Source organism: Macaca nemestrina, chromosome 1 (genome assembly GCF_043159975.1).
Source record: "Macaca nemestrina isolate mMacNem1 chromosome 1, mMacNem.hap1, whole genome shotgun sequence".
Lineage (NCBI taxonomy): Eukaryota > Metazoa > Chordata > Mammalia > Primates > Cercopithecidae > Macaca > Macaca nemestrina.
Window position 1 is genome coordinate 123,865,121 of NC_092125.1, and position 27,721 is coordinate 123,892,841.

General features: G+C 46.3%; 1 protein-coding gene across 3 annotated transcripts in view; it reads right to left on the bottom strand.

The window, feature by feature from the left end:
- Positions 1–27,721, bottom strand: part of ELAPOR1 (endosome-lysosome associated apoptosis and autophagy regulator 1) — a 90,002-nt gene that overhangs the window by 18,438 nt on the left and 43,843 nt on the right. For all 3 annotated transcript variants that reach the window (XM_071100246.1, XM_071100181.1, XM_071100218.1), the window contains 7 exons: positions 19,643–19,763; positions 16,975–17,167; positions 9,618–9,765; positions 9,066–9,146; positions 8,376–8,481; positions 8,119–8,268; positions 1,845–1,933 (listed from right to left, as the gene is read on the bottom strand). In XM_071100246.1, the coding sequence (XP_070956347.1) occupies positions 1,845–1,933; positions 8,119–8,268; positions 8,376–8,481; positions 9,066–9,146; positions 9,618–9,765; positions 16,975–17,167; positions 19,643–19,763 (888 nt within the window). The remainder of the gene's footprint in view (positions 1–1,844; positions 1,934–8,118; positions 8,269–8,375; positions 8,482–9,065; positions 9,147–9,617; positions 9,766–16,974; positions 17,168–19,642; positions 19,764–27,721) is intronic.

Sequence of the window (27,721 nt, forward strand, 5' to 3'; positions counted from 1 at the left end):
CGTGCTTCAGTGCTCCTCCTCTGAGCTGGGCCTTGGCTGTGCTGCAAGGCGGGAATGCAGGCTTTGGTCTGAGCCAGCATCTAAAGGCCCTGGCAGGGGTCAGACCAAGGTAGACACCCGGGCTTGCAGGCAGCAAGCACACTACTGACCCAGAGGGTCTTGGTGTGAGCCCAGGGAGGGAAGAGAATGGGGCAGAAGGGAGGAAAGACAGCCACATTCAGTCACATGTTATGAACAGGAGGGAGAAGAGCAGCAGGATTAATTGTCCGCCTTGTATTAGTGAGTCAGCTGAGACCAAGAAAATGAAAATAATGTTTACAAGGTCATACAGAATTCCAGACACCACAGAACTGAGTCTAAGGTGCAACTGACAAGACACAGCCATTCTTTCTTGGCTGCCGGGGAAGGGGATGATGCCCCAAATATGTGGGGGAGGTGGTGGTGGTAAGAGATGACTATGCAAAATATTCATTGTTAATGACCAGACTTTAACCCATGCTTAGTTAGGAAAGGGAGAATTCAGCCAGCCGCCCAGTCAGCAAATGTTTATGCATCCTAAGAGCCAAGCATCATGCTTAGTGCTGAGTACAGAATTCCCAACTCCTAGTTCTATCCCCTTGAGAATCTCTGGCTTAGAGACAGCTCAGCCAGATCCTTCTCCGTGCACCCTCAAGCCCTTCCCTGCTCACTTACACTGTTCCTCCACCCACCAGGCCCAGCCACCGCCTCCTCTCCTGCTGTGTCCGCTGCCTGGAAAGCTCCAGGCTCCTCCCTCATCTCCTTCAGGTCTCTGCTCAAATGTCAGCTCCTCAGAGAGGACATCCCTACCCTTCTAAAATAGCGGCACCACCCTTCATCATTCTCTCTCTTCTAATCCTGGTTTATTTTTTTCCTTCCTACCACTTACTACCATTTGCTATATTATACAGCCATATGTTGTCTATTATCGCCCTCTCCACTCCCTCCCCAACAAGACTTAAGCTCTGTAAAGGCTAGATGCTCCCTCAGTTTTGTTAAGTGATGCATACCTAGCACCTAGCACCTTGCGCTGTGCCTGGCACAGAGTTGCTCCTGGATAAATATTTGTTGACTGATGAACAAATGGCCACCTCTGAGAGACTTTCTCTGCCGCCCCCACCCCACGTCCTGGTCGCTCCTCCTCTGGGCTCCCCCAGTTCTCTGCACATCCCTCTGGTTGCCCTGACTGGGCCCGTTTTTCTCCTCCCTCCAGCCTCCCATGCAGGACGGTGAGCTCCCTGGGGGGCAGGAGCTTGTTTCAGTCATTTCTGACTCCCCGGCCTATAGTGCCAGGCCTGACACATCAGTCAGCCTCAAAAAGTGCTTGTGACTCAGTGACAGTGTAGACTAGGAGGAGGGAAAGTTCTTTTCTGAAGCAGAAATCCTGGAGGAAAGAGAAGCAGCAGAAACGGAACAAGTCAGACCATAGGCAGGAATCCATTCCCCGTGCCAGCCCACAAAAGCAGTGCTGAGCGGGCGAGCCTGAAGAGCCCCGGAGGACATTGTGCACGGACAGGCAGGTTCTGCCCAGAGTGGCTCGGCAAATAGAAGAAACCAAGCAAGAGAGAATGAAGTGGGTTTTTGAAACAGAACATACGTGCATAAACTGTGAAACAGATGCCGCAAAAACAGTTTCTGACCGGAAAATGAATGAAGAGGTCTTGTTTTGCCCCCCACCCCACCTAGCCCTAGGATCACCTTGGAGGCCTGTGGGGTTTTAACTGGCGCCAATGTCATTGACCACTGAAGCTACAAATGGTGGCAAAGCTCAGGGAGTGGGAGACAGTCCATCTGGGGCTAAGGGGCTCCAAGACTGTGCTACCCACCTCTCCGTTGGCATCACAGGCCGTGTGTGTGTAGAAATAATCTTTGTCTGTGCAAGCTGGGCGCACGTTACAGGAAGAGGATCCTTTCTCTAAATTGCCAAAGCAAGAAGAAATATTTGGAGTTACATAAGAAAGTTGAGCTCCTGGCCTCTTCATGGCCCTGTAACTCCCAAGCCCCTGGGTGCATTGCCATACAGATATTGCCGGAAGTAGAAAATCCTGCACACTCACCCTTCCCCTTGCCTCAATAGTGTCATTTCCAGTTCCCCAACCCCGCTTAGGCTTCCCTTTGCACCTCTTCCAGGTGCTGATGAGAAACCACTGTTTGCCACTCCCCCTTTCCCACCCCATGGGGCAGGGGATGGAGAAGTGGCCTGGTCAAAGGACCAGCAAGGAGGGTAGATGGAGACAGCCTCTTGCAGGTTAACCACTGCCAACCCAAGTTCCCTGAAACCTGGGGAGGTTCAGAAAGTTCACCATCTTCCAGGTGCCTTAGTGTCGACTGTGGGTGTGGTTTTTCTACTCCTGAAGTGTTGAAGTAAAACATGACTTTGCTTTCATACTCATTCCAAGTCTTTCTATGAATGTTCTAAGATATGCCTAGAATGAAGGCCTTCCACCTTGGAAATTTCCTTTTCTCCAGGCAACCATTCTACACAAATCAGGTTTGTAATTTCCTTGGACTCCACACAAGGTTCTTCCCACTTGCCTCAACCCAACATCCCAACACTATTATTATTATTATTGAGATGGAGTTTCACTCTTGTCGTCCAGGCTGGAGTGCAATGGTGTGATCTTGGCTTACAACAACCTCCGTCTCCCAGGTTCAAGCGATTCTCCTGCCTCAGCCTCTTGAGTAGCTGGAATTACAGGCATGAGCCACCATGCCCGGCTAATTTTGTATTTTTGGTAGAGACGGGGTTTCTCCATGTTGGTCAGGCTGGTCTCGAACTCCTGACCTCAGGTGATGTGCCCTCCTCGACCTCCCAAAGTGCTGGGATTACAGGTGTGAGCCACAGCACCTGGACTCTTTATTATTATTTTATTGCTGCTATTTTTTAGAGACAGAGTCTTGTTCTGTTGCTGAGGCTGAACTGCAGTGGTGCAATCTTAGCTCACTGCAGCCTGAAACTCCTGGGCTCAAGTGATTCTCCGGCCTCCCGCACCGGCCCAGCACTATCTTTAACTCTTGATTTATACCTAATGAAAAATGTTAACTGCTGAGCATGGTGGCTCATGCCTATAATCCCAGCACTTTAGGATCTCTTGAGCCCGGGAATTCAAGACCAGCCTGGGCAACATGGCAAACCCTGCCTCTACAAAAAATACAAAAATTAGCCGGGCATGGTGGTACAGGCTTATAGTCCCAGCTACTTGATGCTGAGGCAGGAGAATTGCTTGGGCCCAGGAGGTTGAGACTGCAGTGAGCCATGATCATGCCATTGCATTCCAGCCTGGGCAATAGAGAGAGACTCAGGAAGGAAGGAAGGAAGGAAGGAAGGAAGGAAGGAAGGAAGGAAGGAAGGAAGGAAGGAAGGAAGGAAGGAAGGAAGAGAGGGAGGGAGGGAGGGAGGGAGGGAGGGAGGGAGGGAAAGAAACAGAAAAATGTGAACTATCAGTTTTCTTCTGCTGTCTGAATGTTCTCCTCATGTCTGTGTTAGCTCTGCTTTAACCCTTGAACATCTGGATAGCGAGAACTACATCTATGAATCTCTATTCGTTTTTTATTTTTTATTTTTTTTCATTCTTCCCATCACATGGGTTTGTTTTCTTTTCTCTCTCTCTCTCTCTTTTTTTTTCTTTCTTTTTTTTTTTTTTTTTTTTTGGTAGAGACAGAGTCTCGCTATGTTGCCCAAGCTGGTCTTGAGCTCTTGGCTTCGAGCAATTCTCCCGCCTCAGCCTCCCAAAGTGCTGAGATTATAGGCAGGAGCCATTGTGCTTGACTCTCTCTTCAAAGCAGTGGGTTTAACTTGTTTTGAATTTAAAAACTCTTTTGAAAATTTGAAAAAAAGAGATGTTTCTCTCTACCTAGAACAAGATGCATAATTCAGCACAGAGGGACCCGTGGACTCCTGCTTTTGACTGACTTGGCCAGGAACAATGTGGGGAGGGAGAGAGGCTGAAAACATGGGGAGGTGCCAATTCCTAGGTCTAGAAAAATACAAGTTATGTGTTAGAAAATGCATTCTACACCAAGACCTTTCTCTGCTTGTCAAATATTTGCCCAACCTGACATCCTAGCTCTGGGTTTTAGCAAAAATGGCTCAGCTGTTTACACACTGATCTCTGTTAAGGTGGTTTTAATAAATGATTAACCAAGATGCTGAGACTGACCTCCTTTCCCAGCTTGGGTTTCATCAAGGTGTTTAAATTGGATGCCAGTCAAGTTTGGAAGATGGGCCTCTATGTTTGGTTGAGGGAGTGAAAAGTGACTTAAGTAGGATTGGCCCTGGGCAAAACTGGAAGAAAATAAAGTTTATCTCAGGGGCTCCAACTACTCTTTCTGCACCTGCCTCCATCTTTCAATATCCTCCCACCCCGCCCCCTGCCTCCAGGAGTACAATGTTCTCACTGGGATCTGTTTTATCAAAATAAAACATTTCTCCTGAGGGTTTCAGTACTGAATGGACACTGGCAACTGACAGGCACTCAGAATATATTTGTAAATGCATGGACCTTCTGTCAATCCCTGCACACACAGTCTATCATAGGCTATCATCAGAGTCTCCCTGCATTTTCCCAGTCTCTCACTGACCCTGTATTCTGGAAGAGTCAAGTCTCAAAAAATATGACTCTCTTTGTACCCCAAGATGGTGAAGTTGTCAACAAGTTGACCATGTTCCTCAGAGTAAAAACTCACTGGCCAGGTGAGGTGGCTCACGCCTGTAATCCCAACACTTTGGGAGGCCAAGCAGGTGGATCACCTGAGGTCAGGAGCTCAAGACCAGACTGGCCAAGATGGTGAAACCCCGTCTCTACTAAAAATGGAAAAAATTAGCCGGGCATGGGGGTGGGCGCCTGTAATCCTAGTTACTCAGGAGGCTGAGGCAGGAGAATCACTTGAACTGGGAAGGCAGAGGTTGCAGTGAGCTGAGATCGTGCCATTGCACTCCAGCCTGGGCAACAAGAGGGAAACTCCATTTCAGAAAAAAAAAAAAAAAGCCGGGCGCGGTGGCTCAAGCCTGTAATCCCAGCACTTTGGGAGGCCGAGGCGGGCGGATCACGAGGTCAGGAGATCGAGACCATCCCTGGCTAACATGGTGAAACCCCGTCTCTACTAAAAATACAAAAAACTAGCCGGGCGTGGTGGCGAGCGCCTGTAGTCCCAGCTACTCGGAGGCTGAGGCAGGAGAATGGTGTGAACCCAGGAGGCGGAGCTTGCAGTGAGCCGAGATCGCGCCACTGCATCCCAGCCTGGGCGACACAGCGAGACTCCGTCTCAAAAAAAAAAAAAAAAAAGAAAGAAAGAAAGAAAGAAAAAAAAAACTCACTTCTCAGTCAATGCGGCACATTGAGAAATCAGTGGCAGAAGGAAAATAGATTCCAAGAATTCAGACTCCCAACCTAATGCTTTTATAACATCACTCTGGATAAAAATCAGCGTACATAGAGTTGATCAAAACACTCCTATGCAGTTTTACTAGAACCACCTTGCCATTCAAACCCTGGCCCAACTGCTGGACCAGTAAAGGGAGCCAGAGATTTAGACTAACAAAGGTTGCTGTTGATAGAAGCAGAGTGGGGAGGAGGAATAAAAAATGCAAGTGGAAAAACAGGGATCTAGACTTACAGATAAAAACTTCCCCCAAGACCTAAAGATGTCTGTTTTGGTTGAAAACTGCACTCATTTGGCAAGATCTGTGTAGGTAAATATGACTTTTGTTTTAGGAATAGTGTAGAAACAAGCAATTCACAAGGTCAGTGACTGGTCTTGGCTGAGCAAACACATACTTCAACACCTGTGTGAAGTGTGGCATGTCTTTGTAGGGACAGGTGGGTCTGTTTGAGAGAGGGCCTCGTGCTGGGTTTACATTTAAACTGTGTAAGAAAGGAAAAGTAGAAGAGTTGTGAATGTTTCCAGGGGAAAAGATGGGACTGTTTCTCTCTCCCTTCTTGTTTGTTTCAGAACCTGTCTTAGAGATTGGCCCTCATACCAATGTCTGGACTGCCTGAGCAGAAAGTCATCCGCTGGCACTGCCCATCTCACACCAGAGCCTCGATATCCCCTGGAACTCCCTCAGATGACCACGTCCTGTTTTTCAAATTGGAATGCTTTAGGAAGCTATCCTCAAACTGTAAAAACAGGCTGCTTCCAGCTGTCCCCTTACTTTCCCTAAGAGCAGTGGTTTGCAAATTGTGTTCTAAGGAACCCTAGATTTCCCAAAATGCCTGATTGGACTTCAATGAATGCTCTCAGGCTGATACAAGACTGTAATTTGCATCTTTAGATCTTGTTATCAAAATGTTTTTGTTCCTCAATATAGGCTCATGAAATTAACTTTGATAATAATTGTCATATGTTAACATGTATAAATTTATACATTTTAACTCTACTGTATCTACTGTTTATATTATAATCTTTTTTTTTTTTTTTTTTGAGGCTGAGTCTTGCTCTGTCACCCAGGCTGGAGTGCAGTGGTGCGATCTCAGCTCACTGCAACCTCCACCTCCCGGGTTCAAGTGATTCTCCAGCCTCAGCCTTCCGAGTAGCTGGAATTACAAGCACATGCCCCCACACCCAGCTAATTTTTGTGTTTTTAGTAGAGATGGGGTTTTGACATGTTGGCCAGGCTAGTCTTGAACTCCTGACCTCAAGTGATTCCCCTGCCTTGGCCTCCCAAAGTGCTGGGATTACAGGCGAGAGCCACCACCCCTGGACTATATTATAATCTTATACAATGTTTCACGTAAAATTTCACCACTGCCCAGGTGCGGTGGCTCACACCTATAATCCTAGCACTTTGGGAGGCCGAGGTGGGCAGATTACCTGAGGTTAGGAGTTCGAGACCAGCCTGGTCAACATGGTGAAACCCCATCTCTACTAAAAATACAAAATTAGCCAGGCGTGGTGGCACATGCCTGTAATCACAGCTACTCGGGAGGCTGAGGCAGGAAAATCGCTTGAACCCAGGAGGCGGAGGTTGTGGTGAGCCGAGATCATGCCATTGCATTCCAGCACTCCATCCTGGGCAACAAGAGTGAAACTCCATCTCAAAAATAAATAAATAAATAAACATATAAATATAAATAAAAATTCACCACTTAAAAAATGACTGGACCGGACCCAGTGTCTCATGTCTGTAATCCCAGCACTTTGGAAGACCGAGGCAGGAGGATCACTTTGAGGCCTGGAGTTCGAGACCAGCCTGGGCAACACAGTGAGACCCTGTTTCTACAACAGCAACAGAAAGATTGCAACCCTTTCCTTAGCTTTCCTAACCCCTCTAGCTCTGAGCTGCTTTTTCCTTTTGACATGACACCATGGCACTTTTTACCATCCCACATACTATATAATGTATTATATATGTGTCGTCTATTTCTTTTTGTTTATTGTCTCTCTTCCCCACACCCCCGAATGTAAACCCCATAAAAACAGAGACCTCTGTCTGTTTTGTTCTGATGTAGCCCAAGTACATAGAATAGGGCCTGGCAGACAGGAGAGGCTCAATATTTATTGAATGATTCATTTTTATTTCATTTTTTTAGAGACAGGGTCTCACTCTGTCACCCAGGCTATAGAGCGGTGGTGCGATCATGGCTCACTGAAGCCTCAACCTCCCAGGCCCAGTTGATCTTCCCGGTTCGACCTCCCAAAGTGCTGGGATTATAGGCTCATAGCTTGAGAGGCTGAGGCAGGAGGATCACTTAAGCCCAGGAGTTCAAGACCAGCCTGGGCAACCAGCAAGACCCCTGTCTCTATAAAAATAAAAACAAATAATGAGTTGGGTGTGGTGGGGCACGCCTGTAGTCTTAGCTACTCAGGAGACTGAGGCAGGAGGATTGCTTGGGATGGGGAGTTTGAGGCTGCAGTGAGCCATGATTGTACCACGGCACTGCAGCCTGGGTGATAAAGTGAGACCCTATCTCAAAAAAAAAAAAAAAAATGACAAAGTGATTAATGGATATATGGATTGGCAAGGGTATTCCAGGATCCAGAAAGGAAGGGTTTAAGAATCATCATCCTCAGCTTGACCAGAAGGATGGCTCTATTCCCTGGTTTCTCCTTGTGTGGTACCCTCTATCCCCAAACTCCTCCCACCCTCAGAAACATCACCTGAGTATTTGTCAGGGTCACACTGGTGGCAAGAAGTTTCTCCTTTATTTGAATAAGAGTTGGCTGGACAAAGTTTGCAGAAAGAGGAGCCCTTCTTGGATGCATACGTGCCGGGTTTGCAGGGGAAGCATTCTGAAGTGTAGGCCACCCCTAGGGAGGAGGAAGAGTCAGAAAAGCAAGGATTCAGCCTGGAAACTGAGTCCCCAGGAGACTGCAAAGTCAAGAGCCCAGGGAGTCAGTAACCCCGGTCTCAGTACCTGTTATGGCGATGTTTCTCACCAGCACAGGCTTAGATACTCTGGACCATACTGAGAAGGCTGTGGTTCTCCAATAGAGGACATTATTGCCTCGATTTAGCTCCACCTAAAAACCACAAACAGGAGCATTCATTCATCACAGAGAGAAATCTCGCTAATCTGTTGGTATAGCCTCTTGTTGGGACGACTCCTCTTACCAACTGCATGGTAATGCTTCTTCTGACCCTCTTCCTCCTCGTCCTCAGCTCTGCCCTTCCTCCCAACTTAGCACAGCTCCTCTCTCTTTCTAAGCCTCCTCTTACAACCCTTCCACTGCTCCCTGGATCACATATACCACGAGCATCTCTTATGGTGAGACCAGTAAAGAGACCTGAGGATCCTGACAATAGGGTGACTGGAACTCCCTCATTCTTCTGTGGTTTTGCAGGAGACAGCCCGCCTCCCCAGAAGTCCCAGTCTTAAAGCTGGAAAGCTGCTGGTCTTTGCAGTCAAGCCATAGAAGCGACAAGTCAGCTCCCACCCATATTCTGTCAATGCTAGAGGACAGCAACTACAGCATCTTCATCATATCACACTCCTGCCCTCCAGGGACATCAGGGTGGAGGCTCAGACTGGGAGGAAGCACTCTCTGAGGAAGGCCCCTGGGTCCCTTTTCTGGGATCTCTGGGAGAAGGCTGGTGTGATACTCACACTGTGGAATTCCCATCCTTTCTCTGTGGTCTTCATCCACCTGGAGTCATCTGCATTGGGCTGGCACTGGTCATTCTGAACCTGACATAAAAGAGTTTGGAACCAGAGTCTCAGCTTTCTAAGGAAATGGATATCTTTCCCCACATTGCACCAGTCCTCCAGAGGGCCCTTCTTTATATGGGAAGAGTTGCCAATTTCCTTTAGGGACAGAGCTCAAAACACATGAGCCTCAAAGTAGGGCAGGAATTAGTGGCACACACAAAATGAGCATTGACACCAAAGAAGTAACTTGTAAGTCAAATGTGCTGTTTTCATGTCTGAGCCGGATAAAACACTTAGAAATCTCCCAGACAACTCTTCCCCCAAGAGTCCTTTCACTTTTGCCTTTTCTCCTTGCCTCCTGGGGCCTCAGCTCATTTTGCCCACAGCTCTCTCCAGAGGGAAAACAACAGTGATTTCCCAAGCAGGGCTACACTCACGGTGGATTCCTTAAATGGATCTGAGCCCCAGAGAGACTTTAGCTCCCACCCTCCACCTTGGCCAGGGGCTTACAAAAAACTCAAAGATGATGCTGGAGTCTGGGTAGTAGTATTCGAAGTTAACGGTGCCGGATTGCTTCAGGTTGACGGCGTACATCAGTGTGGCTGTGCATTCGTCCGTGTTGGAGGCGATGTAGTCGCCCTGGGGAACCCACTTGGACCTGTGAAGGAACAGGAACCAGGTTTACAGGCAGGAGCACAGCCCACCAGGCTTCGTGCCGTGTGCAGGTCTCATGTTCTGCTGGGTCTTTGGGAATTTTCAGGCTTGTGATTCACAAACTGAAACTTGGACCTGAAAATGCTCAGTGAAGAAAGACAAAAGAAGCTCTCAGGTAGGTCAAGGACCTGGAGTGCAGCTAAGAAGAGGAAGGCAGACAGTTGAGGAAGACAAGCAGGCTTGCCTCCACATTGTGCAGAACTACCTGGGATACGGGTGGCAGGTGAAGTTGGGGAGGGATAACTTTTCTTTTTTTCTGAGGCAGAGTCTTGCTCTGTCTCCCAGGCTGGAGTGCAGTGGCGTGGCCTCAGCTCTCCACAACCTCTGCCTCCCGGGTTCAAGTGATTCTCCTGTCTCAGCCTCTCGAGTAGCTAGGGTTACTGGCATGCACCACCACACCCGGCTAATTTCTGTATTTTTTTTAGTAGAGACAGGTTTTCACCATGTTGGCCAGCCTGGTCTTGAACTCCTGACCTCAAGTGATCCACCCACCTCAGCCTCCCAAAGGGCTGGGATTACAGGCATGAGCCACTGCACCCACTCAGGGAGGGGTGACATTTATTGGTTGCTTACTACCTCCAGGCATTGCACTATGTGCTTTATATTCGTGATTTCTTTTCATCAATAAGAGGAAATGTTTTTCCTGTTTAATAGATGATGAAACTGGGGCTTGGAGAGTGCCAAGCCCAATATTATGAAGCCAGCGAGTGGCAGGGCTGAGATCCGGTCTGCCAAACTCTAAAGCTGTCAAATAACTCAGTAGACACAGACATTCTTCAGAACTCAGACATCCACCCAGTCTAGTCTACCTGTTTTTTCCAGAAATGTCTACTATAAAGATGCCACATGTAAATGGTTTTTATGGAAAGTGGGAGGACCAGAGAACCCCAGAGACAGCCGACCTGGTCATGTCTGTTTTGTCTCCTAAATACGTGTTCACTCTATCCACCCTGTGCTCTCCCTGTGCTCACCACCACACCATCTATGAACTAGCTCCCAAACTTGTCTCCCTGAAGCCAGTCCCGCATCCTCCTAGCCCTCTCCATGCTGCAGCCCAGCAGACAGATCCTCCGGATAGACATCTGACCATGGCACTCCCTTGCTTCAAATTAAAACCCCTGGGACTGACTCTCTGTGGCCCTTAGGATAGGGTACAGATTCCTGATGCACTCTTTATACTCCAACTCTATGACATTTCTTTCAATTCCTCGGCCAAACTTTCTCTTACCTCTGGGCCTCCTGACATCCTCTTCCCTGTTCCTGGAACAAACTTCCTCCTCTCTCTCTCGGTTTAACTCCTACACTGTCTTAAATGCCACTTAATCTAAAAAGTCTTCCTTGATTCTATCTGCTTCTGCTATGGGTGCCCTTAGTTCTCTTTGCTCCCCTTCTCATAGCCATAATCCCATGATATTTTATTTATTTTTAGTATATTATGAAATATTTAAGACCTATACAATGGTATAATGAACATTCACCGACCCACCACCCTGCTTAAGAAATTCAACACAGGCCGGGCGCGGTGGCTCAAGCCTGTAATCCCAGCACTTTGGGAGGCCGAGACGGGCGGATCACGAGGTCAGGAGATCGAGACCATCCTGGCTAACTCGGTGAAACCCCGTCTCTACTAAAAAAATACAAAAAACTAGCCGGGTGAGGTGGCGGGCGCCTGTAGTCCCAGGTACTCGGGAGGCTGAGGCAGGAGAATGGCGTAGACCCGGGAGGCGGAGCTTGCAGTGAGTTGAGATGCGGCCACTGCACTCCAGCCTGGGCGACAGAGCGAGACTGTCTCAAAAAAAAAAAAAAAAAGAAATTCAACACAGCAGAAGCCTCTGTGTACCCTCCGCTAACCTCATCTGAGCCTTTTCCTGGGACACACTGCCTTCCCCACTGCCAAGTGACCGCTTTCCTGAATCTGGTGTTTAACATGCGCATGCGGTTTTCTACAGGTATGTATCTCTAAACAATATACTGCACGGTAGTGCTTGGCATGTTTTAAAGCTTCACATAAATGGTATTATATTTACAGGCTCTGAAACTCGCTTTGGGAAGGGAGGGACTTCAATATACTAACTGTGAGATTCATCCGTATTCACACACCCAGCTCTTCTGGCTTCGTCTTTACTACTGCATAACATTCCTTTGCATGACTCGACCATATTTATTTGTGCATCACTCATTGATGGACATTTGGATTGTTTGCAGTTTCGTGTGCACATTCTGCTGTGTTCCTGTCTCCTTAGGCACATGTCTGAGTAGAATGCCTGGGAGGAGAACTGTATGTGAGCCTCCCATTTACCAGCGACTGCTGCACTGTTCCTGTTGCTCCACATCCTCTCCAAATTTGAAACTGTCAGACCTTAAAATTGTTGCCAATATTATGTGAGGGAAGAGACCAAATTTACCTTGCTCACTAAAGTATTCCCAGTACCAGCTTGAGCCTGGCACATAGTGGGGACGTGCGGGGTTAAAGAGTTGAACGTGGAAACAGGTAATCAAACACCATCACACTATTGCACTGTTTTGCCTGAGATCAGCCCAGGTTTCCAGTTGCTTGGTAATGGTCAGTTGGGTGGGCATGGTGGCTCACGCCTGTAATCCCAACACTTTGGGAGGCTGAGGCAGGGATCACCTGAGGTCAGGGGTTCGAGACCATGGAGACCAGCCTGACCAATATGGTGAAACCCCATCTCTACTAAAAATGCAAAAATTAGCTGGGTGTGGTGGCGCATGCCTGTAATCCCAGCTACTCAGGAGGCTGAGGCAGGAGAATTGCTTGAACCCGGAAGGCGGAGGCTGCAGTGAGCCGAGATCGTGCCATTGCACTCCAGCCTGGGTGATAAAGTGAGACTCCATCTCAAAATAATAATAATAATAATAATAATAATAATAATAATAGCCAGTTAAAGGAACCTCAGATTAGTCCACAGATTTCCCCCCTGCGTTTGCCAGAACAACATGGTTATTTTCAGCTCTTTGACAGTCAGTGTTATTCTCAAAACGAAAACATATAACATGAGCTTATCCAAAATATTCCAGCTAACTTAATAGCATTGATTTCTCCTTGTGGAAAGAGATAACCTTTAATGCTCATGTGCTCAACGACGTCAGCTATAAATAACTCTTGAAGTTTGATGAATAATTAAAAAGATGCCATAAGTGGGTTACATTTGCAAAGTACATCGCAATTCTGATTTTTGTCAGAGTTGCCCCTGGTGAAGACATTTCATATTCAATAATAACAACATGTTTTGATTGATTTCTAGTGTCAGGCATCGCTCTAAATTCTTTAAAAGTATCATCTCATCGATCCTTACCTCAACCTATTAGAGTACTATTTTTATCATCATTTGTAGACTGAAGAAACTAAAGCCCAGAAGTGCTTAGGAAACTTACCCTAGGTCATCCAGTTGTGATCTGCATATAATGTTTTTCATTTTTAATGTTTACATTTCTCTCTCATTCTTGTTTCACTGTCACAGTCTTTGAGCGTCTGCTCAACTTTTTCCACTAATATATGACATTCTTTCTATTACTCCCACATCACTCCTGTTCCCTTAGCTTATGCTAGTCTCTGATCTCAGACTGTTGCCAGTACCTTAGCCCTGGGACATCAACCCACGACCCATGGAGGATCCCTGAAGGCTCAGGATCCTGCCATGGAGACTCCATTCAGCTGGTCTGTTTTGTCCCCAATTATTTATTTTGTCTATTTTGGGCCAGACACTATGTTAGATGCTGGAGACACAGTGATGAACAAGACAAGTATGATCCTTTCCCGCTTGGGGCTTGCATTCGCTTTCTAGTTGAGGAGACAGCAGCTTAACTAATCACACAATCACATAGGAATGACGGTGGTAAGTGCCATTGGAGAAATTCAGGATGATACAAGAGCGTGTAACAGGAGTCTATGGGGTCAGGGATGGTTTCTTTGAGGAAATGATTTTTAGGTAGAGACGTGAGGGTTAAGTAGGAGTCATAGAAGAGGGGACAGAGAGTCACATGTTCAAATGCCCTGAGGGTAAGGAGTGCGATGGTCAGTGTGGCTGGAACACAGCAAGCGAAGACAGCAGGTACTTGGGAGAGGCTGGGGAAATGGGCAGAGGGCAGGGCAGCAGGGCCCTGCAGGCTGTGGGAAGGTAGTGGACATTGTCCCGAAAGCAATTGGTAGCCATTGAATCTAGGGTTTTTAGCAGGAAATTATTGTGACCGGATTTAAGGAGATGAGGCTGGGTGTAGTGGCTCACACCTGTAATCCCAGTACTTTGGGAGGCCGAGGTGGAAGGATCATTTGAGCCCAGGAGTTTGAGTCCAATCTAGGCAACGTACTGTGACCCTGTCTCTAGAAAAAATAAGAAGTTCGCCAGGTGTGGTGGCATGTGCCTGCAGTCCCAGCTACGTGGGAGGTTGAGGTGGGAGGAAGGTTTCAGCCCGGGGAGGTTGAGGCTGCAGTGAGCTGTGATTGGGCCATTGCACTCCAGCCTAGGTGACAGAGTGAGACTTTGTTTCTAAAAAAAAAAAAAAAAGAAAGAAAGAAAAGAAAAGAAAAAAAGAAAGATGAATCTGGCTCTTGCTGAGTGGACAGGCCTGGAAGAGGCTGGGAATGGAAGCAGGAGACCAGCTTGGAGTCTCCTGAGGCAGAGCAGGCAGGATTTGCGTGGTTGCACAGCTAAATAGGAAAGCCAAATACTTGCGCTCTAGGTATCAGCTCAATTATTGCCTTTCTGAGGGATGACGGGAAAACCACAAAAACCTCTCCAGATGGTCATTTCCTCTCCATTGAGGGAGAAATATCCTCTTCCTCCCTCCCAGGGATGTCGTGGGATGCCTTAAGACGCAGGCCCTGAAATAGTCCGTGCTGTGGAAACACAAGTTGTTATTAACCCGCCCACATCCTGGCTTGCTGAGAGATAATGATTTCTGGACTCTCGGTGCAGTCCCCAGAGCGAGAATACATCCTTCCTTTACATGGCTAGGAACTGACTGAGCCAGGTCTGCACCTTGTCCAGGGCCTAATGACAGTCTCCATTAGGACTCAAATGGGGGTTGGTTGTCTTAACCCACACATTCCTGCTCCTTCCAGCTTTAAAGCTCTCTAGCTTTATCTCTGCCTCCAATGTCGTCATGCTAATGAATTTGACACTTCAAATTGAACTCTAAAATAACATAACATTAAAATTGACTACAGATTAAATAGCCACTGCTTGGCTTAGACAAGATTTAAGTATAGGAATGGGAGACATTGCTCCCAGTTTTTAGAAATCCAAGTGTAATACAATTCTTGAGTTCTTTTTATCCATTTGATTGTTTGGGTATAAATGAAACTTTCATTTACTTTCCTCCTGTATTCACTGTCAATATTTAATAAGGAACAATATGACTGCCTTTCACATCCCTATATCGCCCCTATTTTCGCTCCCTAAGACCCAATATTGCCTTGCCCGTAATAAATGTTATTTGATTGTGGCATTATGGAGCAGTGGAAGCTTGGGTTTGAATTTCAGTCTCGCCAGCTGTAAGCCAGATAACAAAGGGCAGGTCATAACCTTGCTGAGCTTCCAGTTCCTCGTCTCTGTAATAGAAATAGTAATGCCTATTTCACAGGGTTCTTGTGAGAATTAGAGAAAATAATATACGTAAAGCATCCAGAATAGTGCCTGGCCTACAAAATACATATCTGAAATAGATATCCGGTTCTCCAAGCATCCTGGACTGAGCTTTCCAAGAAAATTTTCTAGTTACTGGGGTCTCACAGCATTTGGAAGATTTCAGCCAGCACTGAGCAAAGGCTAGACAGAATCAGTTTTAGAAGTTAGCACCCAAAATGGCTCATGCCTGGAATACCAGCACTTTGGGAGGCTGAGGCGGGTGGATCACCTGAGGTCAGGAGTTTGAGACCAGCCTGGCCAACATGGTGAAACCCCACCTCTACTAAAAAAATACAAAAAAATTAGCTGGGCATTATGGCACACACCTATAATCCCAGCTACTCAGGAGGCTGAGGCAGGAGAATCGCTTGAACCTGGGAGCTGGGGGTTGCAGTGAGCTGAGATGGCACCACGGCACTCTAGCCTGGGTGACAGAGTGAGATTCTATCTCAAAAAAAAAAAAAAAGTTAGCACCCAAGCCGGGAAAATACCCAAGCTTTGCATATTGTGTTCCAGTTAAGCTGAGAAAGTATATTGGCTGATCCAAAATTCCGTGGTGGAATCCAGTTGTGTTTTTTTGGTTTTCGTTTTTCTTTTCCTTTCTTTTTTTTTTTAAGACGGAGTTTCGCTCTTGTTACCCAGGCTAGAATGCAATAGTACGATCTCCGCTCACTGTAACCTCTGCCTCCCAGTTCAAGCAATTCTCCTGCCTCAGCCTCACGAGTCACTGGGATTACAGGCGCCTGCCACCATGCCCGGCTAATTTTTTGTATTTTTAGTAGAGGCGGGGTTTCACCATGGCCAGGCTGGTCTTGAACTCCTGACCTCAGGTAATCCACCCGCCTTGGCCTCCCAGAGTGCTGGGATTACAGGCATAAGCCACCGCACCCAGCCGGTTTTTGTTTTTAATTGAGACAGGGTCTTGCTCTGTTATCCAGGGGTATGGTGGTGTGATCATAGCTCACTCTAACCTTGAATTCCTGGGCTCAAGTCATCCTCTTGCCTCAGCCTCTTGAGTAGCTGGGACTACAGACATGCACCACCACACCTGGCAAATTTTTTAACTTTTTGTAGAGACAGGGTCTCGCTATGTTTCCCAGGCTGGTCTCAAACTCTTGGTCTCAGGCAATCCTCCCACATCAGCCTGTCAAAGTACTGGGATTACAGGGGCGAGTCACTGTGCCCAGCTCCAACTGGGTTTTGTTTTAAATAGACTGGGCCATTTAACCCTTTTCCCCTTGTCCACTCTCTTATTTTCCCATGTTTTTTACCTCCCACAAATGCCTGTCCATCACTGGTAAGTTTAGGCCAGTAAGAGTGGGCCAGGCAGAGTCACATCCACCAGTCCTATGGGCATGGCTACAGGCCTCACCCTGGCAGCCTGGCTTCCTCTTCCCTCCCTCCTCCCTGCCTAGCCTGAGGGGCCATGGAGGAGGCTGCCCAGTGTGCCCTGCAGCCCCTTCCCCAGTGGGCTGGGGATGGGGTGGGTGTGTGTGCAAACTCACGAAGTGCAGTTCCCGGTGGACTCAGCGGCACTGTCATCCAGCTCCATGTTGGCTGAGAGGCTGGCAAAGCCATGGGGCAGCTCATCCCACTCATCAAACCGAATGCCTGTGCCGAGGGAGTAGCGGCCCTCAGCGCATGGCTTACACGACTGGTCCTTCATATCCAGAAACTCCCCGGCGTTGCAAGAGAAGGCTGGAAAACGGCAGAGACAAGGCAGGGCAGTGAGGTCACGCTTTGAGCAATTGAAGGGAGGAGTGCTGGGTTGGGATCTAGGAGTTTGGCCCACTAAGGTTTAGGGCCGTGGCATTTACTGTGTGATTTTATTTTATTTTTCTTAAAAAAATTTTTTTTTTCAGCGGTGATATTCCTTGCTATGTGTGATTCTATGTGTATGGAATGGCCAAAAGAGGTGAAGCCATGGAGACAGAAAGTAGATTTGTGGTTGCCAGGGGCTGCGGGGAGGGGCCTGGGGAGAGATTGCTAATAATATGAGGTTTCTTTGTAGGATGATTAAAATGTGAAATAAGAGTGATGATGGTTGCTGTGAATATTCCAAAAACCACTGAATTTTATCCTTAAAGGAATGAATTTCATGGCATATAAATTATATACCAATAAAGCTGTTATTAAAAAAAAAAAAATAGATCTAGGGCCATGGATACTCTGCCTTGCTGTGGGACTTTGGGCTTGTCCCTGGCACTCATTTCCTTTAGAGAGGTGCCCTGACCTTTCTGAGAGCTCTCTGGTGAAGAGGATGCCAGGGTCTCTTGTGCTGACCCCTCTGAACGACATATGGCTCTTCAGCCTTGAATTTCTCCCTTGAGCCTCTGGCCTCTGCCTTTCTGGTTGTACTGTCACCATGCTAGGTGGGATTCTCATGACCTGTTAACTCAATCATTGCAATATCCTCCTAAATAGTTCCCTATTCTTATTTTTGCTCATTCTGTGGTCAGAGATACCTTTCTAAAACACTGATATGATCAGGCACAATGGTTCATGCCTGTAAACCCAACATTTTGAAAGACAAAGGCAGGAGGATCACTTGAGCCCAGGAGTTTGAGGCCAACCTGGGCAACACAGTGAGACCCTGTCACTACAAAAAAAAAAAATGTTTAAAGTAGCTGGGAGTGGTGGCGTGTGCCTGTAATCCTAGCTACTCAAATGGCTGAGGTAGGAAAATTGCTTGAGCTCAGGAGGTCAAGGCTACACAGAGCTACGATTGCATCACTGTACTTCAGCCTAGGAAACAGAGTGAGACCTTGTCTTTAAAAAATAAAACATAAAACACATATGTACTATTACTCTCCTTATTTAAAAAAATAAACAGGCACCCCCTTTTGGTTCTAGAAGTATGCTCTTGGCCTGGCACTCAGTTTTCCACGGTTTCCCTCCAGCCTAACTTCCCAGCTTGACCTCCCACTACAAATCCTTCTCCACCTCAACCCCATCCATCACCTTCTCTGTGTTGCCTCTACCCTGGACCACAAGCTCTTCCTCAAATGTGTCACTCTTCATCCACATCTAAGCTTTTGCTTATGTGGCCCTCCCAGCTACGCCTGATCCCTAAATATTTGTAACTCTCATTCTTTCTCATATCATATATGAGAAACTACACTAGGCTCTGTGCTACTCCGGGGATGGCTGGCTCAGTGACTGGCACAGACTGGGAGCTTCATGAATGTTTCTGAAACAATGAGTGAATGAATGAATGTCTGCACTTTCCACCACCTAAGCTTCTGAAAGCAGAGACTGGGCCTTATTTGTCTTTGCAGTTCACACTGCATGTGCACATCATGGTGCTTACACATAGTGGGATTCACTGAAGTCGGCAGAGTTCAGCAGAGTTCAGTGAAGATGGCTCATTTGTTTCCACTAGTCACACCTCAGTTCTGCTCAGGTCTCAGCAATATCCAGTCATTAATTTAACAAGTATTTATTTGCTCACTTACTCAACCAGGCACTGTACTAAGCTGATTTGAGAATTTAAGTATCTTCAAACTCCTTTCCAACTCTTCAAATAATTCCTTAAATCTAGTGCCTGGTTTTTCTTGTTATTCCCTTTGCATTCCTAAAATAATAATGCAGGGAAAAAAGCTGCCAATTGTAGAAAAGTTGTGACTGCAGAATTACAGAGGCAGGCGCTGGGGCTGCGGCAAGCCACTGCTTTTCCTATTGCACAATCAGATCCACAGTCAGGAAGATCCTTGTCCCCTGAAGTGATGCCTGGAGCATTTTAAAGGATGTCTCTGCAGAAATTTAGCCTCTCTGACTTCCTTTTTAAGAATGAAAGCAATCTCAATCTTTCCTAATGACTGATTGTGGCTGATGAGCGAGTATAGATTGGAGAGACATACACAGGCAAAATGAAAATGTATGCAAACAGAAAAGAATATGAGTGCACACAGCTGGCATTGCTTATGCTGTATCCACTGATGGGATTTAAATTCCTTTAAAAAATGAAAGCAAATTCAGATATCCAGTTTGCATTCATGAAATACTTCTGCACCAAATCTCATAAGGGTCTGGGATGTGGGGACTAATTGGGGAAAAGATCTGATTCCTTAATGCAGCTGCTCTGCCAGGAAGGGCCCAGATTGGATGGCAGGAGACTTGGGGGAGAGACCAAAGCTGAGTGACAGGAAGGCCCTGAGCAGGACAGCTGCTTACAGCACTCGGTGCCCTTGACGGGGTCGGGCAGGCTGGTGCACAGGCCCGGGGTATGCGGCACGGCGACCCTCCACCTGGAACCCGTGCTGTCACACGCGGTGTACTCATAGTGGTACTCAGACTGCAGGGGAGAGAACAGTGGGCAAAATGTGCATTAGCAGTGATCAAACATTAAGAGTTTCCCACCCACTTCCTGCCCAGCACATGGCTACTGATGTTCATCCTCTCAGAAATGGGCCCTGGGAGCCCCGGCAGGGAGCTGATGATTATGAGCCGAGTAGAAGAACTACAATGATTTGGATCATTCCTTTCCACCCAGCCACGGTCTAGTCCCTAGAAATCATTTTTGTGTGTGACTGTCTTTGTTGTTATGTTTAAGTAATATCCTTATGGAGCAGAGGAATGTGGGAAGGTAACTAAGGAACAAGCTAGAAATAGGTGGAGTTTTTCTTATTCTAAAGTGTAGCATTTATGAACGAGGACGTTCTAAATGGAAGGATGTTCTAAATGGAAGCCTTAGTCCACAAAAAATTTACAAAGCCTCGTTACAGAAGTGGTATGTATTTCTATTTCCCTGTGTTTCTTTTTTTTTTTCCTTTTTTTTTTTTTTTCTTTTTTTGAGACGGAGTCTCGCTCTGTTGCCCAGGCTGGAGGGCAGTGGCACCATCTTGGCTCACTGCAACCTCTGCCTTCTGGGTTCAAGCAATTCTTCTGCCTCAGCCTCCCAAGTAGCTGACACTACAGGTGCCCGCCACCACGCCAGGCTAATTTTTGTATTTTTAGTAGAGACGGGGCTTCACCATGTTAGCCATGCTGGTCTCAAACTCCTGACCTTGTGATCCTCCTACCTTGGCCTCCCAAAGTGCTGGAATTACAGGCATGAGCCACTGCACCTGGCCCTATTTCCCTGTGTTTCTTATGCTCCTTTCCACTCAGAAAGACTACGAATTCCCAATTGCATTTTATGAAAATATTATATTTGGCCGAGGCAGGTGATGTGCTCTCACTTGAGCCTGTTCATCCCTGATTCGTCTGTGCAATGGGAAACTCAGAGTTTAATTGTTTTACCTGAGCTAAAAATAAATGGGATAAAAACAAAACAATCAAATCAAGCATTAAGTAAAACAACAACAACAAACAGTTCTACTCAGAACAAAGAAAACACAATTGATGTGCCAAATGCCCTTAAGCATTTCTTCCTCCTTTAAATCTGGTAATAAACAACAGACCATGGAATTAGTGATGATTTTGGCTCTAACAAGTATTTTACAATCTGCACTTACCTAAAACTATATTCAAGCCCAGAGGTACTTTGTATTACTGTATCCATAAGAAAAATAGAATTAATTTCCCCCTTAACCCACGTGAAAGCATGATTGCATAACATGTACAACGTCAAGGAGCTAAGACAAAAAATACAACAGTTTTGAAGTTTGCTAATCTAATAATGCGTCAGGACCAAAAGGAAAAAGCTTTATTTTTGGGGAGAGGTAAACACACTGCATGTCATCTATTCCAAGATGCGTATTTTTTCCACATCTAACGTCTATGAAATCAAGACGTTTCTTAAAATTGACACAGTAAGGAAGCATTGTGTTATGTTTCAAGGGATAGAGCTTTTTCTTTCTTTGTGACACATTAAAAAAATCGTGTCTTAGAAGCAGTGGTGTTTCAGACTTGTTGCAATATAGTAAAGATGTAGTTTCTTTTCTTTCTTTCTTTTTTTTTTTTTGAGACAGTCTCTTGCTCTGTCACTCAGGCTGTAGTGCAGTGGCATGATCATGGCTCACTGTAACCTTGACTTCCTGGGCTCAAGTGATCCTCAGCTTCCCAAGTAGCTGAGACTACAGGAACCACTATGTACACCACCATGCCCAGCCAAGAGATTAACTTTTGACCAGAATCTTTGGCTTTGGATGTAGATGTCAATGTCATCTAGGAAAGAAAGAATATCAGGATGGGAATTCTTTGTGCCCTTGGGCTACCGTCTCTCTGGGTCTATTTTTCCTAAAATTCTTGTCTTTTCCTCATCTCAGAGGACTCTGAGGATAAATAGGGCAACTATGCATATGTGATGTCAATCCACTTCTTAAAATGATACTCTCAAAAGGGTTTTGCTGCAAGAATGAGGGGTAAAGTCCACTGTGTATAAATTAAATGGAGAATTGAGTGAGCAAGGCAGAAAGGACTGTGTGGTGCTCGTGAACATATTCATGCTGGTCTTTTGTGTAGTGTGTTCACAGTTCCCAAATACCATCTCGTTTGATCTGCACGACTCCCTATAAGGCAAGTAGACCAGGAGTTGTTTCCTTCATTGTACAGACGAGAAATTAGACTCTCAGTGGCGAGATAGCTTGTCCAAGGTCACACAGCCTATAAGTCACTGAGCTAGAAACCAGGCCTTCCCAGCAGGAATCCTCCACCCTTATAGACTCTGATCAAACACAGACTCACACAGGGCCAAATTTAACAGCCAGATCTAAAAATTAAACATGACAGTGTTGGTTGTCTGCCAGCAGCCAGGCTCGCTTCTGAGGCATGAGAATTGGTGTTAAAATATCTAATCTGTTCGAAGATCATCTCAGTTCATTCTGACTGCATTTGGCCTCTTGGAGGCACATGGGCCGAATCCGTTACTTTTCATCGTCTTTCATTTGATGTCCCCTAGGTCCCACTCAGGTGGGAGGTTTGCTGAGGAAATGGTGGTTTCAAGCCTAAGAAAATTTCCCTTTCCATATGTGCTCATTTACTTCATGCCACTTGGGGATATTTACATCATTCAAGGTGGTTGGCTCTAATACACCTGTTTCAAATCTGAACTACACTTTGAGGTCACACCATTCAAGACATAAGCTTAGGGCTGGGCACAGTGGCTCACACCTGTAATCCCAGCACTTTGGGAGGCCGAGGTGGGTGGATCACCTGAGGTCAGGAGTTTGATACCAGCCTGGCCAACATGGTGAAACTCTGTCTCTACTAAAAATACAAAAGTTAGTCAGGTGTAGTGGCACATGCCTGTAACCCCAGCTACTCAGGAGGCTGAGGAAAGAGAATCACTTGAACCCAGGAGTGGAGGCACAGGTTGATCACGCCACTTCACTCCAGCCTGGGCAAAAAAAGTGAGACTCTGTCTAAAAAAAAACAAAAACAAAAACATGAGCTTAGAGAGAGTTAAATCAGGGATAGAACTGGCAGGACTCCTCAATTACATTCAGTGTTCTGCGAACACATGAATTCCCTGACAGTTTACTCAGTGATCTGTCTGAAAGTATATAGTTTGCATAAAGTGCAGGTCTACAAAGGAGCACATAAACACATTCAGTATATACATCCAGCACGTAACTCCTTCCTCCTCCCTGTGCACAATTCTATGACGCACACCCAAATTACACTGCTAAATGGGACACAGCAGGCAGTGGGTGCTGTCTGTTCATCAGGAAAATAAAGGAAGGGTTTAGAAATGAGGGGGTGGGGACCTTTAGTTAGTGCATCCTTCCCTAGCACCACCCAGCCATGTAATAGTCCTGGGCACAAGTGAAGGAAGAGGAAAAAAAACCCTGAAACTGGAATATGCTTTGCCTGTATTGACTGATCTGTCGGTAACACTGATCTCTCAGCTCTAGAAGAATTCACTCAGACTCACAATACTTTTAGTCCTTACTGTCTAGGTATTAAATGGACTGCTGAAATGACTAAAAAATAAGAAAACTGTCAAATCAAGATGGTACCTGGATGGAAATCTGTCCTTCCTTCTACCTTCCCACCACTCGCTTTCAAAATAGTATCTCTTACTTTTAAAAATGATTATCAAAGTAACAGTTTAGAGGCCAGGTGCAGTGGCTCACACCTGTAATCCCGGCACTTTGGGAGGTTGAGGCAGGCAAATTACTTGAGGTCAGGAGTTTGAGACCAGCCTGGCCAACATGGTGAAACCCCATCTCTACTAAAAATACAAAAATTCATCGGGCATGGTGGCATGTGCCTGTAGTCCCAGCTACTCAGGAGGCCAAGGTGGGAGGATGACCTGAGCCTGGGAGGTTGAGGCTGCAGTGAGCCATGATCATGCCACTACAGCCCAAATGACAGAGTGAGACCCTGCCTCAAATGAAAAAAGGAACCGTTTAAAGACTAGAGATTGGAGGTAATCTATGGGTTAGATGCTAGAGCTGTACCTTGTTACCATCCACTGTGGAAGACGAATAAGGTTTAAGCTGGTTAGCTGATGACAGAGATGTGGTCCACAATTCAGGTGGAAGGAGAGTCCTAGGCACTGGGTTAGCCTCTTTCATGTGCCCTAAGTAAACAGGCAAATGAATCCCACCACCCCTTCCCACGTGGCGCTCGACCTCCCTAAGCCATAGCTGCCTCACTGAAAAATGGGGATATACAAACCTCTGCATCATACAGGGGCTGGGCTGCTGTATCGTTACGCAGGCTCTTCATAGGTTACCTAGCTCAGGGCATGAGTGGAGGGTGGATTCTAGCTCAGACCTTGCATGTTAGGTGGTACGCCCTATTGAAGGTTGTACCTGCCCAGAGAGGGAGTGCCTCTTCCCCATGTGCGATAGGGCCCCCTGTGAGCATGATTAAGATGATGTAGGTCAAGCACATCACACAGTAGGTTTTCCAATCTTCAAAACAATCCAATGGCAAATTATTTTACCATTTTACAGATGGGAAAATTGAGTCGTTGAGAGGCGAAATCACTTGCTCAAAGCCATACGGCCAGGAACTGCCAAACCAGGATTGCACCCAGGCTATCTGAGTCCAGAATCTGTTTTCAAGGCTGCCGGTGTTTGAAAGCAGCCTGTGTAGGCTCCTATCACACTACAAACTGTGTCTGGGGCTCAGCAGCGGCTCTCAAGCTGCTAAAAACTTTGCAAGGAAAGCCAAGCGCATAAAAAACTTTGCAAACAACGCCCAAGGGGAAGGGACCCAAGTCCAAAGCCGTGTACAATGGGAAGGCGGAAAGGCACTTTGAACCTTGTTGGAGGTTCAACAAAGACATCTATTGTTTGTGCCTACCTAGTATCCACCCCCCTTCTGACAGCAGCGCCTCTCTGGGAGGAACTATTGCCTCCTTATTATATACAGTCTTGATGGGATTGCAAGTGAGGTGGCCCACCTTCCTCTGCCGTGGGTGGACACATGACCCACACTAGGCCAATCAGATGCTCTTTGCGGATAAGTGGAAGATGGGATGAGGGGGAAGAAGACATTTAGCCACTAAGCAGGGACCTCAGGTGGGTGGGAACTGAGGGAGGGATGGGGCAGGAAAGTGGGGCAGCTGGGGATAAGGCCCCTCCTTACTTCCCAGTTCTACCTAGGGCTGACCTTGGAGCCCCCCAACCAAACTCCACAGAATAAAAACATAAAAACTATGCCAAGTGAAATAAGCCAGTCACAAAGACAAATACTGTATGATTCTACTTATACAAGGTATATAGTAGTCAAATTCATAGAGACAGAAAGAATGGTGTCTGTCAGGGGCTGGGGGAGCAGGATGAGGAGTTACTGTTTGATGAGTACAGCATTTCAATTCTGTAAGACAGTTCTGTGGATAATGACGATGGTGGTGCCGATGGTAGCACAACAATGTGAATGTACTTCATGCCACTGAACCGTAGATTTAAAAATGGTTAAGCTGGTAAATTTTATTATGTGTATTTTACCACAACTTTAATTTTTTTTTTTTTAAAAAAGGTGATACCACAGGTCCTAGAGAACATGCCCAATCTCTGAGTTATTCTATTGAATACTCCAGAAGGCAGAAGCCTGATGATCTAATAGTCTAAATTAGAGAAATATCTCCAAAATAAAAAATATTTTTATAAAATATAAATCTATATATATTTAGAGATAGTGTCTTACTCTGTTGCCCAGGCTTGAGTGCAGTGGTGTGATCACAGCTCACTACAGCCTCAACATCCTGGGCTCAAGTGATTCTCCCTCCTCAGCCTCCTGAGTAGCTGGGACTACAGGTGTGAATCACTATATCTGGCTAAATAAAAAAATTTTTTTGTAGAGATGGAGTCTTGCTATGTGGCTAAGGCTGGTCTTGAACTCCTGGACTCAAGCAATCCTTCCACTTTGGCCTCACAAAGTGCTAGAATTACAAGTATGAGTCACCACACCCTCCTAAAATATTTTAATTATCATCTATATGATTGGCCAAACTCAGAAACACCAAGAGGGAGGAGTGGAAGGCAGCAGGCAGAGTGCACATTGTGGCAGTGTCACTGGACATACCCGGGCTGTGGTGGGTCCCTCACACTTATTTGTTCACTATTGACAACTTTCAAACACATTGCATTGTAGTTGTGCAAATAAATATTAAGTGCTAATTTTTTTCAAACATTCTGTTCTTTTTTTTTTTTTTTGAGACGGAGTCTCGCTGTGTCGCCCAGGCTGGAGTGCAGTGGCCGGATCTCAGCTCACTGCAAGCTCTGCCTCCTGGGTTTTTACGCCATTCTCCTGCCTCAGCCTCCCGAGTAGCCGGGACTACAGGCGCCCGCCACCTCGCCCGGCTAGTTTTTTGTATTTTTTAGTAGAGACGGGGTTTCACCATGTTAGCCAGGATGGTCTCGAACTCCTGACCTCGTGATCCGCCCGTCTCGGCCTCCCAAAGTGCTGGGATTACAGGCTTGAGCCACTGCGCCCGGCCAAACATTCTGTTCTTTTAGAATTAAAGTGTTTAAATGTCTCGGCATATATTTTATTTTTTATTTTATTATAAAATATAAAATGTTTTTTATAGCTCAGGAACAATATCTCAGAAGATATTGTTAACTTGGAATATGTCTGTTCTTCTACATTCTAAGAAAATAACGTTCACTCATCCCACATTCAACAAGCACGTACTGAGGCCCTGTTATGTGCTAGGTTCTGGTGAAGCGGTGGTGTTTAAAACCTGTGGATTTCTAGAGCTTTTATGTGTATGTGGTGGGGAGTGTGCTAGCAAGGATGGGATGGGGAGGAGACAGACCATAAACACACATCCCAAAGAGGTTTAGTTACCATTGCAAGCTGTTTCTTGCCCCTGTTTCTCAAGAGCAGGGTCTTGGTGTCTAAGGACTGTGGCAAAAACAGCAACACATCTCTAACTCTGATCTGACTAACCATTAAACCACATTGTTTCTCTTCCAAGTGATGGTGGTTTGAAAGCCAGGACAAGCCAGCTCCCACAGACGTTTAGCCTAGTTGCTTCGAAATAACCCCTGCAACAGCAGAACTAAGAAGACGGGGATGACTGGTCACAACTCTCCAAGAGAGAAGCACAAGGTGACCAGGTGGCAGTGAGGTCTACTGTTCTACCAGCCTTCTTCTTCCTGTCAGGGCACTTCTCCAGCCCAGCTGGCCAACGATGACTGCAACGGATGGCCCAGACTGGCTGGAAAGCCCCTCAAATGGGGCCTCTGGGGATTAACATGGGCACTCCCTAGCCTGCGAAGGTCCTCGGAGGACGCGAGGGCTAGTGGTGAACTAAAACAAGCAGTCTCTGATACTAGGAACAAATGACCTCGGTGGTCATTTGACTCATTCTACCCTCAGTCTCCTCATCTGTAAAATGAGACAGTTGGACTTCTAAGATTAGACAACTTCTAAGATTCCTTCCATTTCCAAGAACTTATTATTTTGTACTGGTACTGACATGGAAATCTGTCCTTCCTTCCATCTTTTTCCCCTTTTCTTTCTTTCGTTTTGTTTGTTTGTTTGAGATAGAGTTTCGCTCTTGTTGCCCAGCCTGAGTGCAGTGGCGCGATCTCGGCTCACCGCAACCTCTGCCTCCCGGGTTCAAGCAATTCTCATGCCTCAGCCTCCTGAGTAGCTGGGATTACAGGCATGTGCCACCACACCCGGCTAATTTTGTATTTTTAGTAGAGACGGGGTTTCTCCGTGTTGGTCAGGCTCGTCTCTAACTCCTAACCTCAGGTGATCCGCCTGCCTCAGCCTCCCAAAGTGCTGGGATTACAGGCGTGAGACACCACACCCGGCCCCTTTTCTTTCAAAATAGCACATCTTAGTTAAAAATAATTATCAAAGTAATACCTGTTAAGTGCAGGAAAGATGAAAATACAA